The 14,046-nt window shown below is 45.4% G+C and overlaps 1 protein-coding gene across 1 annotated transcript; it reads right to left on the reverse strand.

Annotated features, from left to right (window-relative positions):
* Positions 1-126: 126 nt before the first annotated feature.
* PPEF2 (protein phosphatase with EF-hand domain 2) lies at positions 127-14,046 on the reverse strand. Its single transcript, XM_065686860.1, has 16 exons — positions 13,986-14,046; positions 10,553-10,680; positions 10,037-10,094; positions 8,884-9,059; positions 8,088-8,202; positions 7,279-7,325; positions 6,690-6,856; positions 6,569-6,605; positions 6,323-6,472; positions 5,453-5,788; positions 4,262-4,447; positions 3,442-3,584; positions 2,868-2,974; positions 1,958-2,121; positions 1,304-1,391; positions 127-697 (listed from the first exon to the last, which is right to left on the reverse strand). The coding sequence occupies exons 1-16, from the start codon at positions 14,044-14,046 to the stop codon at positions 519-521; spliced, it is 2,142 nt and encodes a 713-aa protein (XP_065542932.1). The 3' UTR covers positions 127-518.

A 14,046-nucleotide genomic window follows, 5' to 3' on the forward strand; every position in this document is an offset into this window, starting at 1 on the left:
GCAATAGGAGTCTGTTATAATAGAGACAGAATAATTTTGTTTATTAACCACAAGAAAAAAAAAAGGTAAAGAAACAAAATAGGCCAGAACCAGCAATGTAGAAAAAAATGTTTATTAAATGGGAAGATGTGCTCTAGCAGTTGCTACCAGCTTAAAACACTACCTACAAGAAATACTTCCATTTCACTACACTGGAAGTAGACCTGTAACGTTTCATCACATGTATTGACAAGATAAGTGAAGTTCCACATTCCCTTTGAGCAGGAAGCTCTACTTGAAACAGCTCCTTCTTAAAAATGGCCAGATTTGAAGTGCAGCTTACCTATTTTACCCCTTCCCTTTCCAGAATGGATCACTGCTGTTGGCTATAGCAGTCACTGTTTTCAACCAAGAAGTGCTCCAGGTATCTGCCTTGCCTTTCTCCACATTTGCAGGCACGCTCTGCGGTTAGGTGGGGGGCATTCCTGTCTTCATGGGCAGTCAAGGCATTGAAGGTGGCAACCCACACCAGGTTCTCACTACTGTGACTGTTTGACAAGGCGGAAGGCTTCTAGGAACTCATTGAAGTCAATGTTTCCATCCTTATTGAAATCAATGCTGCGAACTAAGTCGTTGATGCCATCATCCGTGAGTTCAGTGTTCATGTGGGAGCTGAACAGCTTCCAGGTTTGGTGGAATTCCTCAAATGAGATGAGACCTGTGAGAGGAAAGGAAGGCCACAGCCACCTCAGCACAAGGTCACCACAGGCACTGCTGCAAGGTGGGATGCCTACTCAGGCTTGAACTCTCATCCCACCCCTGCTGCCTGAGTAGCCTTAAAAGAAGGAAAGAAATCACTCATCATCTACATTTCACATGCTGCAACTAAATTTCCTATCATGGAGAACACTGACTAAAACGCAACTTAAAGGAGGAAAGAGACATAATGCAATTTGGGAGAACAAAAGAAGCCAAAGACTTGTATTTTCTCTTGCCCAAAGTAATTTGGTGGAGATGACTGCTTGAAAACAGGTATCACTCAATATCCTGAGTATGCTGCCTTACTAGCAGTGCTCTCATTACAGTTTTTGTTTTGCTGAACTTCAGAACAAAGACTTATTAATTCTCTACCTGGACTGCACAGCGCCCTTCAAAATGCATCAAGTTAGTGGAATCACACAGTGACATTTCAGAAGTTCTTGCGGGAGGAGAAAGACCCAAGCCTTAAACCACCAAATAAAAATGCCTTTGTACATACTAAAAGGGGCCCAGAAGTAGAACAGAATACAACACAGTGACCAACACCCCTTGCAGACCTGCTTACCTGAATGATCTCTGTCGATGATCCTGAATATAGTCTCCAGGTTGGATCTGTTTCGATAAATGACTTCCAGCAAGCTCGTCTGGATGTGCTGAAAGACAACAAACTTACGCTCCTGCCCTTCTGACAGCTGTCTGCTTTCTTTGAGCAGTTGCTGCTACCTTCACATACATGAAAACATTTACTGCTCTCAAGAGTTTGCCAGCAGTGCACTTAGCATCATGTGTGCCTTATGAAGCAGGTTGGTGATGACTGGATCCTCTGTGCAACTCTGCATTGTAGCAACTTACTGCTTCCAAACATGGCTTTTCTAGGCTAACAGAGAAGACAGTGACTTGGATTATGCTTTTTAACCATTGCAGAGTTGGTTTTGCTGGGTGTAGTTAAAGAAACGGTGACTCAGAGAATGGAATATAGTTTCCTACTCAAAAGCCTGCATCCAAAACTACCTCTAGGTTTTGATTGCACATGCATCATCTATTTCTGCAGTAGACTGAACGTTTCTGGACTGATTCAGTTCATGCAGGCTTTTCTTGTATAACTTCAGTATGATATTGAATTACATAAAAAATATCAATTCCCCTGTAGTACCTTTCTTGGTTCCACATGCTGAAGGGATCTGGTAACCTGCTTTGATGGAAGGAGGTGAGCCCTTACCTCTTGGCTCCGCCGCTCCATGGCCAAGTCTTCCAGCCAGGACTTGTATTCCAGCATGCCATCTGCTGTGCTGCACACCAGCTGTGGCCTCAGCATTCGCCAGGGCAATCCCAGGTGCAAGACTGACTCCACTGCTGTTGCCCAGTTGCTCAGCGTGATCCTTCCTGTAAGGAAAAGCCCTCTGAGAATCAGACATCTGGAAGCACATAAGGGCAAAATAAAAGTTCTACAGCAGTACTCATACACAGTCTACCATGCTGCTGACAGCTCCATGGCACACTTCAGCTCTTTGGTACAGGCAAAAGCCCTACATGGCTGTACAGGCATCAGGCACAAGTGCATTGCTGCTTCCCCCTGCCTCAGCAAGCTTTTGATCATTGCAAGAAGTCTGGGCCATGAGTCTGCAATCATCTGCACAACAGGAAGACACTAACTTTGGGTATTTCGTTATAAATTTGTGGCCTACAGCCCAGGTCACCCTGCAGATTGTGGCCTACACAGCTGCACTAGTATTTCCACAGGGACCCAGAAACCTGGAAAATCCTCTAGTTTAGCAGCTGCTGGAACAGCTGAACTGGACTTTTATCAACAATTTGGCTACCAGAGAAGAAAGCAAGAAAGTAGTTCTACCCGGAAGCAGCCAACCACTGTGTCCCCTTTGTCCCCCAGCCCACAAATGGACAGACCTCAACACCACATCTTGGCAGCTGCACCAGCAGAGCACTCCTGGCAGATGTATAATTACGAACTATCATCTCCTTCCTTAAGGCTCTGTCAGAGACAGCTGCTACAAAGGACATCCTCCACTTCCCTCTTCCCTGTGATTTTAGACTCCAGGGATGAAGGAACATCTAGAGACCACGCAGCCCTTCCCAAGTGGCACAACAGACATGTTCTAGGTCAAATTCACCCGTATTGTCCATATCATAGGCCTTGAACGCGCTGATGAGGGCAGAAGTGTGAGCAAAGAGCTTTTCCCGCAAGGCTCGAAAGGCTGACTCCTCTACTCTGCTGATTCTGAAGGGTGCAGAAAAGAGAGAAGCATATTAAGGGCTTGCCATGAAGCATAAGAGAAGCTGCACCCTCCCAGTCCTCTGGCCTATCCCTGCATTGCCCAGCCCCTCTCACAGCTGCTCTGCTCTGCATAGCTATGGCTGCATCTAACTGCTCCTGACGAAGCACTGCAGGACAGGCACAGCCCTGCACCAATTTGTGAAGTGAAGAAGGGAACCTCAGCAACTGTCAAAACTTAAATTTGACATGGAAAAGAAAAACTGGAAAATCAGCAGTCTGTAAGTTTCTGATCCTGTAAGCTCCCTCCTCAACCCTTGAGCCCACACAAAGCTGGAATCCTCCTCTAGTGCTGTTATTTAGTAAATCAAGCTGTGAAAGTTCAGCTCCAAAGTCAAACATTTTCAAAGTTCCCCAGGTTTTCCCTTGTGGAATTTTGACTTGGTGAATACAGCGCAACAGGAAAGCCTTGCCTTTGGGTCATAGTGAGAGTATGGGCTGCCTTGTTGGCTTGGTACTGAACAAAATGGGGGACGAGGTCTGGCCCCAGCTTCACGTAGGCTCCCCTGTTGCTGCCAATCTCATAGTAGTTAGAGGCTGAAAATATGGTCAGCACCTAACCCAAAAAAAAGAAGACATGTTTAAGATCAGTACATACATCCTGTATAATACACACGTGTATCTGTGCAAACACCACAACCAGTCCTGTCTGGAGTTAACAGAGTGAAAGCACCATGTTTTATGTGAAAGAAGAGTAAGGTGGCCTGGAAGCCTTACAGGTTGGAGTTTGAGGGCAGTGCAGTTCCTAATGTGGATCTGAACACACGCTGAACTTACGTGATTTCACTGTGTTCTCCTGACAAACTTCCACTCTCCACTGCAGTTAATGGAGTCAAAAGTGCCCCTGTGGAAGTCACTGAAGTGACCCTGAATCTTCCCAGAGCAACACTGCTGCAGCAGCTTAGTAACACCTTTTGTATGTCATCTTCAGAAACAGCTGCGTTAAGTGGGGGCAATGGCACAAACGGGTTCAAATCTCAGCTACCACGCACAAGAACTTGCTTTGCCTGCACATCAAATGCCCCTCACAGTGTAGGTGGCTCCAGACTGTCCTGACCTAAGATCTCAGCAGGAAACACACTTAAGTAACTCCCAATAAGGCCGTTCAATGATTTTGTATGTACCTAACAAAGCCCCATTGTAAGAAATGCAGAGCTGAGAGAAGCCACTGTAGAACACGCACCCGGGCAGGATAGAAACCCAAGTATCCTTCATGCCACCCCCCTCACCGACCTTCCGGTTGTGACAGAACTCATAGCCCTCTTGCTTGCACTCGTGGGAGCGGATGAGGAACTGCAAGTTGTGCTTCTCAAGGATCTTCCTTGTCACATCAGGCCCAAAGTAGCAGCCACCACCTCGCACCGTGTTTACTATGCAGCCTTCCTGAGGCATGGGGTCACTCCAGAGAATGTCTAAGATCTGAAGGGGTGTGAAACATTTACTGAATGAAGTGTACCCAACAGACACCACCCATCAAAGTTTACAAAGCAAATACAGCTCTGCCTCCAAATCCCTCCCTGGAGTGCTGCTATTACCATAGTGCAGGGAAACAGGTATTTGCTGCATCCTAGCTGAACCGCCATAAGGCTCTGCAGCGGTGTCACAGATCTGGTCCACCACAGAGGAGACAATATTGTAGGTCTGGGGGAAGAGGGCTGTCCATACATCAGGCCTGATACAAGCTTTCCTTTTGCTGCCTCTAAGCCTTGCCTGTCATCCTCCACACCAAAACACAAGTCCCAGGGCAACAACACCTGGCAGATCCTGAGGTCATGAGCAGGCTTAGTGTTAAATTCCTTTGTACCCTAGCCAGGACATTCCACAGCCTCCAGAAATGTAAGTGCTGACTCAGTAACTGCTATTTGGATTAAAGTTTAATCTCTTTAACCCTGACCTCAATCTATAGCTTTATTCTGTTAAGATGTGCAGTGCTGAGTTGTCATGTAACATGGAGTAAGGATGGTTTCAGAGCACACAGAAGGAGCTTACAGACTGGTCTAACACAAACAGGTAAGCAAATTCCCAGGCTCTGACACTCCCTAACAATCTATTGGTAGGGCAACCCAGCTAAAACCTTCAGTCCGCTCTTAGCACACAACATCACAACTCACTTGTCGGCAAATGACATGCCCATTCACTACCTACAGACTGACTTCAGGTACCCCACATACACAGCCAGCGATACAACCCCTGGGCTCTACAGTCAGTCTTGTCTATTCTATTCTATTCCTTCTCTTCCCTGCAGTGATTCAAGAAAACCTGCTGCTCTGCTCTATGTCAGAGCAGCAGTTTTAATTATACTACCATGCAGAGAGATCTGTGCACTGCCCTGCATGTTTTGCACTGAGATTTCTCATAACAGAGAGCAAACCTGCAAGAGGCACACACAGCTCACCAAGCTCAGGGCCCCACTAGACTACTCACCTGCTTCCAGTCCTCCTGGCGAGTCCGGCACGGCCCATCCAAATCTGTCAAGGAGACCACGCTGGCATAGGTGAGCTCCTCCTCCTCTGACTCACTGATGTCCACGAGCCGGCGGCACCACTCAATTTGCTCCTGCACTGTCTGCCGGACCCACCTGGAGAACTCCAGCCTGTTGGCCGTGCTGGGAGCCTGGGCTGGTTGGGGTGAGGGAGGTAAACTGTGAGCTGCCTCATTCCCTGCTGAGTCAGTCTCTGCTTTGCTCTCTTCGTTTGTTTCCTGTATTTCCGCATTTCTATTTGACTTCTTTCTTTTCTTCCCTCTCAATACAGAAGCAAACTGAAAGAGGTAAAAGAGAAAAGAGAGCTGATCACATCACTTCGAAACCAGTATCTTCAGCTCTAACATCTTCCACTGGCAGACTGTCAAGTGACCAAAGCCTCAGCTCCCTTTGCTACCATCAAATGCTGAGTAACTGTGGGTGATTATTAGTGCCATCCTCTCGTATATGCCATTCTAGATTTACAGCTGGGGCCCCCCATCCATCCTGACTACAGATCACTCTTCTTCATTGGCTTTAAGCTGCTCAGGCATTTCACAAAAGATAGAGTACATAGATTTAATCTTCAATGGGAATGTGTTGGCAGAATGATGAAAGGACTAATCCTACACATTCCAGAAGCCAAGAATGCCTCTTCCCTTCACACCTCCTGCACATATACTATTAAACCAAAGTGATCCTCTCCAAGCCTGTACCTAAACACAGTTTGTCTAGGAAGACCATCAACAGCCAAGATGACTTGTAGAAATAAGCTCCTCACCACAGATAAGCAACACTGTTGTCTCTTGCAATGTTTAGGAAATGAAACGTACTTTGTTCCTTTGAATTTTGTCAAGCACATCCAGGTCAGTGGTGTCAGAGATACCCCCATGTATAATGAGGACTTTCTGATCAAGCAGGGTGGCAAGGGGGAGCCAGCAAAAGACATTCTGAATCATCTTCAAGATTTTCTTCCCATGCACCTAGGAGGACAGGTCAGAAAGGAAAAGACGCTAAGAAGCATCAAGGCTTTAAAGTCCACCTCTCCCCTGGTAAAGGAGATACAAAAGTATACCTACCTTGTATTTATGCATTACTTCCTTGGTGAAACCATAGCTAAAGGAACAGGAGAAAGGAAATTCAGTGGGATTTCACAGCGACACCCTTGACATTGCAACCAGCCCCACACAGAACCCATACCGTAAGTTGACCATGTGGTCCTCATGGTTCCCACGGTTGAGGTGAACCTCCTTTGGATAGATCAAGAGGAAGGTAAAGAGGATGATGAGGATCTCAAGGGACTGTTTGCCTCTGTCTACAAAGTCCCCGTTGAACACATAGGACTTAGAAGGGGAAGGAAGGCCATTCTGTAAAAGCAAGGAACAGGAAGATGTCACAAGAGAGGCCTCCACACAGTCTCCATGTACCTCTCCCTACCAGCCCCACATGCTCTCACTCCTGTCCCAGATTACCTTATGCAATCTGTCCCAACTCCTACTTTTATCCTGTAGGTGCCCAGTGGCAAATGCACCGACAAGTGAAAGCTGTCAGTCAGGAAGAGTTGCCACTGGTATCAGCGCTTACAAAAATGTTCACTGTGACTTCCTAAATGTACATGTATATCAGATTTCAGCAAGGGAATAAGCTGCTGCTTTGTGAAGCCAAACCAATCAAATTGATCTGGAGAATTGCACATGAAGGTCCCAGTTTTGCAAACACTTCTCAGCATGACCCATGCAAACCCTTTCCCCATGGCTGGCCAGCCTCCTTCTTCAGATTAGGTGCCTACCTTATAAAATATGAGGAACAAGTCATCCAGCTGGCCATGCAAGTCTCCTAACAGGCACAAAAAGACAAGTTATGGTATGTTTACCTTCAACTGAAAAAGACACCAATAAATAACTTCCTATAAAGTATCACCTCTAGAAACTGAAATATTTGAAATATTGAAATGAAAAATTTGAAATAAACTGAAATATTTGGGAAGTTCAAGGTACAAGTTTCTTCACACTGAGGCTTGTGCCCAAAGGAAAATGACATCGTGTAAAGGCTGACACCTGAGAATACCAAAAAACCCACACTAGCTTCTGAAGCCTCTGATTCAGAAGTTTTGTTCATTTATCTCTTATGATGATACAACATGACACAAGAAACTGATCATTACATGGGAGAAAGCTTTGCGTACGAAATAATAATCAAACTAGTTACCATCTAGGGGCAGGGTTTGCCAACGGTGTATCCCAAAATCTGTCCCAGAAGCCAAACACAAGATACAAACAGACAAACCATGTTCCCTCAATGCCCTGTCTCCTTCCTGTTCTAGACCAAGCAGAAAGGGGGCCAAGACGCAGACATGCTCCCTCCACCCTCCGGGCTAGCCTTTACAGCAGCTCACATTAAAGCATGGCAGGGTAAACCTGAATATTTTGGACAGCACCAGCTGCCTCTCAGTGCAAACAGGCGTTTGCTTACAGGCCTCATTTATGTTCCACATTCAGCACAGAGGAGGGCACAGGTGCTTGCTACCGTCTGATATCTTTCCCACCCCTTCCATGCGAGTGATCTGCCGTGGAGACTGTGCAGTACCCCCAGACCTACCGCACACGGTGACCTCCTCGCTGTAGCACGTGAAGACATGGCTGATGTTTGGCAACTGCTTGAGGTGCTTCCTGGTCTCATGCAGGAGGTTTAAGACATAGCGAGCGTGGAGCTGCTACTAGGAGAAAGCGAAGGGGTTAAAGCAGGAAATCAGTGACCTCTGAGCAGCAGCGCAGCTGTCGAAGGACCCAAGGATCCACCAGTGATTGACAACCTGGATGGCAGAAGCTCTCATTGGGACAACAGTGCTGACCTATGGGCTTGTATACAAGGTGAGGACAATACTGGGAAACAGCAGGACTGAGGAGACTGACCTAAAGCAGTTCATGCTGCTGAACTGGTACTGGCCTTCCCCAGCAAAAACCTCACGTTTTACATTTTAAATATAAGTCAAAGCTGCATGGCACAAAACATAACTTCAATCAGCTGTTTCCATCTGGGCCATCCTAAACCTTTTAACAAATTGGAGAATTGCAACAAAAAATCACAGACTGTTTCTACATGGACTGGGGGGTTGGGGCGGGAGGGGGGGGCTCCCTTTTAAAATGAAATTCAGGTTAATACTGGTACACACCTATGAAAAGTTTTGGGGTTTGTCAGAACTGCATTTTCAGAAAGGAAAAAGGTGCCTGTGGTAGGAGGAAACACCAAACCATTGCCAGCCCCATTTCCTTCACAGCCTGCCAGCTTGTTATACTCCAGTCCGCTTAGCTGATTAGGAAGGATAAAACCAAACTATCTGTCCTAGACCCTTGCACAGAGGATGGGAAAGCATGGTTCCTTTTGGGATCCTTACTTGTTTCTGTTTGAAAGCTTCCAGCAAGGCAGTCGCATGGTCAGGAAGGAGTGGGAAAGAGAGACGGGGGCCGGTGTAGGAGTCTGGCACCTCTATGGATTCATAGTCACAGTACTTTTCCAGCTCTGCCTCTTTGAAGCTTTCCCCACTGATGAACATGCGACTGATAAAATCCCCTGGACGGCAGATGGGTCAGTTGTTTTAAAAATAGAGACAAGGAAAAGTTAGGTTGGCTCAATGCACCATTCTAGCAATTTGCTAAAGAAAAGCTGTTTGGTGAGGTTAGAGCTAGTGGCAGGGGTGGGAGACAGCTTCCAGTTTGACATCACTACAGAATGTGCAGTAGGGGAAAAGGCTGCAGGGACAAGTTTCCACGTGCTATGTGTCAGGCAGTGCTGGCAGCTACGCTAGCAAAACTTTGGTAGAGCCAGATGGACATTGGTTGCCATGACTAACTGAAATCTTATTTTCCATGACACGCAAAAGCAAGCTGCACCATAATGAACCATCTCCTACACCCCACTGGGTTTTGTAAGCTCGCACCTACATTCTCAGCACTGCACAAAATCTGTATAAATACACATACACCCGGTTTTAGTGCTGTAACATCTCAGAGCCCAACTCTAGGAACAGGACACTATTGTCCCCTTTTACACAGGCACCACAAAAAAAGTCTTCCTCAACAGTTTTGCTGCAAAATATGTGGGGTGGTTGTAAGAAAAAGGGTGACAGTTTGAAAGGAAGGAGCAAATGCTTCAGCAGGTTATGGTCAGCAAAGTAAATGGTTAGTTTTGACTTACTACCATGAGATTTTAGAGCTAAGCTCTTTAGCAAGTTCCCAGCACTAAGATAACGCTCTCTACAGATTCAGGAAGATGCAGTGTATAGATACCCTAGGGATTTCTAATTCTACTCATAGAAAACATATTGAGCTTCTATGCCCCCTTCCAGCTCCTAACTGTCCCACATCCCTTGCACAGGTCTGAGAGTCTCCAGACAATTCACTCCCTATCCAAATTCCTGATGCCATCACTTTTTAGACTCTTTTCATTCCTCTTGCCATCCTGAAGGGGCAGCACTGGACAACGAATCAATACAGGGTGCAACCTTGCAACCTGAGCTGCTCATCTACAAGCGTCAGGTAGAAACTTACTCTCTTTGCTGCTGCTTGGTGTGAAGTGATCCATGAGGTAAGTGAAGAAGTTGTGAAGCTGCAAGAAGAAAGCAAGCCCATCATCGTTCACCCTGGAATGAAGTCCTGCAGAGTAGCAACTTAACAGGATCTTCTTTCTAGAAGTATTGTCTAAGCCCTTCTCACATTGTTGGGTGTGTACAACAAAGCATACTATACCAATTCTAGTTTGACTATCTTGTGATCAAATCACCAAAGTAGCTTTACCTTCACCAAATAACATTGTCTATTGTGTCCAACTCAGGAAAAACAATACTAAATGATCCTTACAGCTTTCTTTCGAGACTCATTACTTAGGGTCTCATCAGACATAAGCAGGCAGGAAGTCAACAGGGTAAGAAGGGGCAGGAAACCCAGTCCTTGGCCCACTGACATACTTAGAGATTTACCATCCAGTAGCCAGAAATGAGTGAGCCTGTGGCACAGAAACCACCCTCCTGCGTATTTTCCTACGAGGACTTTTCCAAGGCACCTTACCTTGATCTGATCCTGCTCACAAGCGTACTCTATGGACTGAAAGATTCTCCAGGTGCAACGTCGGCGCATTTCCAGGCGAGCAACATAGCGCCGATACCACTGCTGGATCAAGACAGCTGCCTTGAAAGCTGGGGACAAAACCAGAACCAGTGTGCTGCACTGCACTGGCCGCAGCTGAGGCACCCTGCTACAGCTCCTTTCCTGACCCTGAAAATTGCAGAGAGACCTATCTTTTTCAGCAAAGGTGTTCTGATGCCTAAACACTGTGGGTAGCAGAACACCCGCATCTTTTCAGCATAGTGTGAGAGGTTGATCTGACTCTGCCTGACCAAAGACCTCTGATGAGGCACTTCTAACCATCACTGCTGGCTCCTCAGCACCAGCCTTAACAACAGCTTATTAGCGCCTAAAGGCCCAAATGTGCTATTCATTATTAATAGAAAATTTCTTCCCTTTCTATCTACCCTGATCATTTTCATGGCCATCTCACAGTCTAGGTTCTGTGGCTTCAGGAAACTAGAGATTTGACTGAGGCGCACAAGGAGTTGAAGGAAAACAAGACAATGAGTCTTCTTCCACCTTAAAAATATGGGGATTATCCACCTTCCTTCTAAGCCAAATCAGTTCTTCAGGTTTTGCTGTTCTGGACAAACTTCAGAAGGGATCTATTCTAGCATAAATGTAAACATACCATTGCCTTAGAATAAAAGAGACAAAATTAACACCCACAGTGAAAAGAGGCAGACAGATCTTTGGCCACTTACTGACACAGAAGGAACAAAATGCAGAAAATGATGACTATTTGCCCTGATATTTAAACCATAACCATTCCTCTGTATTTTCCCCATTCCAGTGTTTTCCATTAGAATACTATTTCACACGGGGTGTGTGCATATTTGAAGTACATTGGTGCAGGGTTCCGTTTGCTTTTTCAAGTTCTGCCACAGTCTAGTACCTCTAGAAACAACTCCATCCTCCTTAGTTGCTCTTGACCCCATATGGACTGCCTGGTTACTTTACAGCACCCTGCCAAACAGCTTTGTAACTTATCTCTCTTTTGATAACCGCTGTGCACCTTCCTGGAGTCCTACCCTAGAGCCCTACATCTAAAACATTTTCTAACACTGCTTCTCTGTGGCATCTTTAGCTGAGGGAGGGAGGGATGGCTGCTCTATCTACAGCCTAGCCCCAGAATCAAATGCAGATGACAGTTAGCCCTGCTGCAGAAGCTTGTGTTCCTTTGTTATCTGGTTTGTGAGAGAGCACTGCCATGTTTACTGAAGCAGGGAGAGCAATGAGGGGTGTGGGGTGGAGAAACCTGATTAAAAAGAAAGCAACACCCCACCTGTACCCCAAAGACTACTATGTGCTGGCCTAAGACAAAGAGATCACATTAATTCAATTATGTGATATAAACCACCTGTACTTGAGCAGGAAACATTGATCTTTACCTAAATAAGATGTCCTGATGGCTTACTTATGGAAAATAATAATCCTTCTAAATTATGTTACTGTTACAGGAGGAGGAGCTGCAGAGCACAAAACACAAAGAGCTATCACTATTGTGCAGCTGGGGAACTGAGTCGTGGTGAAGTCATGGGCAAGAAGGTAAGACTTGGCTAGCCTTAATTCAACAATAACTTATGCAGTCTTTGCCTGAGCCTTATATCTTGAAAACAAAAATGCTTACTGAGTTGCTGCGCTTTGGGAAAAGAAAGGCTGACTTTTTCCTGCAGGTCGGTGTTCATGATGCTACCTCTTCAAGGCTCTTTAACAGACACAACACAAGCTGCCTCACTCCCTATACAGTAATTTGGCTGGCACATAACCAAAATCCCAGTAACAATCATTCTCTAAAATAAACAACTTCTAAATATCTTGCATTCCCCTAACAGTGGGTAAGTGCCTAATTACTGTGGTAGGAGTCAGATATATTTCAAGTGAATACCGAGTGGAAATTCATAGCTATGACTCCACATGCACCAATAAAAGCTAAATCCTTTGAAACATTAAAACCCAAATCTATGAAAGACTCACTATCAAACATACAGTAAGGACATCTACCACCATCCACATTATTTTAAGATCCAGATGGGTAAGGCATTGGATTTTTATGCTACTTTAGAGAGACTGACTCTGCAACTGAAAAAGCCAGGTATTGTAATTCACCAGCTTACCTGGGTGAGTTTCATCTGGCAGTGTTTGTACTAGTTTAGAAAAAAAGAATAAAGGAAGAGAAAGAGGTTTATCCATATTTTATGGGGATCCAAGCAGTAAACTGAATTATACATCATCACATAAGCTACTGAAAGCAAGTCAAAGTGGCAGCATTCAAACTAAAATCCACTGTTCATGCTAGCAGTACAGTTCACACATCAGGATCTAGGCTTGAGGAACGCTGTCTTGGGCTCCCCATCCCCTTCCTCCCTCAGGTCCCTCAAAGGCCAGTTTATCAGAGTGCTGCTGGCTATGCTTTCTATTGGGAACAGCCTCTGGGCCTTATGGAAGGGGTTAGGACAACACCTGGCACTCTGTACATGGATGGAAACTTCTGAACCACTCCACATCTGCAGATCACCAGATCTGAAGGGTTTGGAGAGCCAGGCACAAGAAATTCAGAGAGGTTTTACTGCCATGGGAAGCTGCTGATGGGGTAGCGGGTCTCATGCAGAGTTTCTAATAAGTAACTAGTTTTATGGTATACTTTGTTAGCTATAGACAAGCCATTATCATAAAACAGCCCTGAAGTTGTTGGGCAGGTCTGTGGTTTTCTGGTGCTATAGGCAATAGACAGATTTAACTTACTTAAACAAAAGTTGGAGGGAGATTTTCAACAAAATAGAATTACAGTCGAAAAGACTGAGTCACAATGGTATCCTCACTTCCTTAATTTCTATCTGCAGTCACTACTTTTCTTTCCAAGGCCCCTGAAACAGTTTACACCATTCTGCTGGTCTGCCAGTGCCAAATGATTCAAACAACAAAGGAAGCAAACATTTACTTCTTTACACTTCATTATATGTAAAGTTTCACTCATAATCTCCCTTTGTTCCACAGTAGGCCTAAGCACACACCCACAAAGCTGATACTATCATACAGAGGGTTTCATAAAAATAAATCATTACAGCTTTGAGAGCCAGCAACTGATAACCCTTCAGTGTTAGTTCTAACTGAATTGCTTTTTGCTGCTTAATTTCCGTTTAGGTTTTGTTGATTCTCATCTAACCCTGGTCTAAATAGCTGTCATTTTCTCATGCCTGTCGGTGGTCTGCCTGACAGCTGAGACTCCTTGTTACAGGATACTGGAAGATGTGACCTCAAATTCAACACTACGAAGAAAAGCAGGTAACTCAGAATAGAAACAGATCCACTGCAACCTCCCAACAGCAGGCGCAGGAGCAGACACTCAAAGACTTTTCAAAGAGACACTCACCATTTTCAGACTTCTGCAGGGAGTACTTGTAGTTGGCATTTCCAGAACTACCAGATCCCAT

The sequence above is a fragment of the Lathamus discolor genome, chromosome 1, assembly GCF_037157495.1.
Source record: "Lathamus discolor isolate bLatDis1 chromosome 1, bLatDis1.hap1, whole genome shotgun sequence".
Classification (NCBI taxonomy): domain Eukaryota; kingdom Metazoa; phylum Chordata; class Aves; order Psittaciformes; family Psittacidae; genus Lathamus; species Lathamus discolor.

Coding starts and splice junctions, on each gene's coding strand:
- PPEF2 (XM_065686860.1), bottom strand. CDS start 14,046: ATGGGATCTGGTAGTTCTGGAAATGCCAACTACAAGTACTCCCTGCAG. Junction 5,789..6,322: donor ACAAAATTCAAAGGAACAAA/GTACGTTTCATT, acceptor TACCTCTTTCAG/TTTGCTTCTGTATTGAGAGG. Junction 2,975..3,441: donor ACTCTCACTATGACCCAAAG/GCAAGGCTTTCC, acceptor TGCACCCTTCAG/AATCAGCAGAGTAGAGGAGT.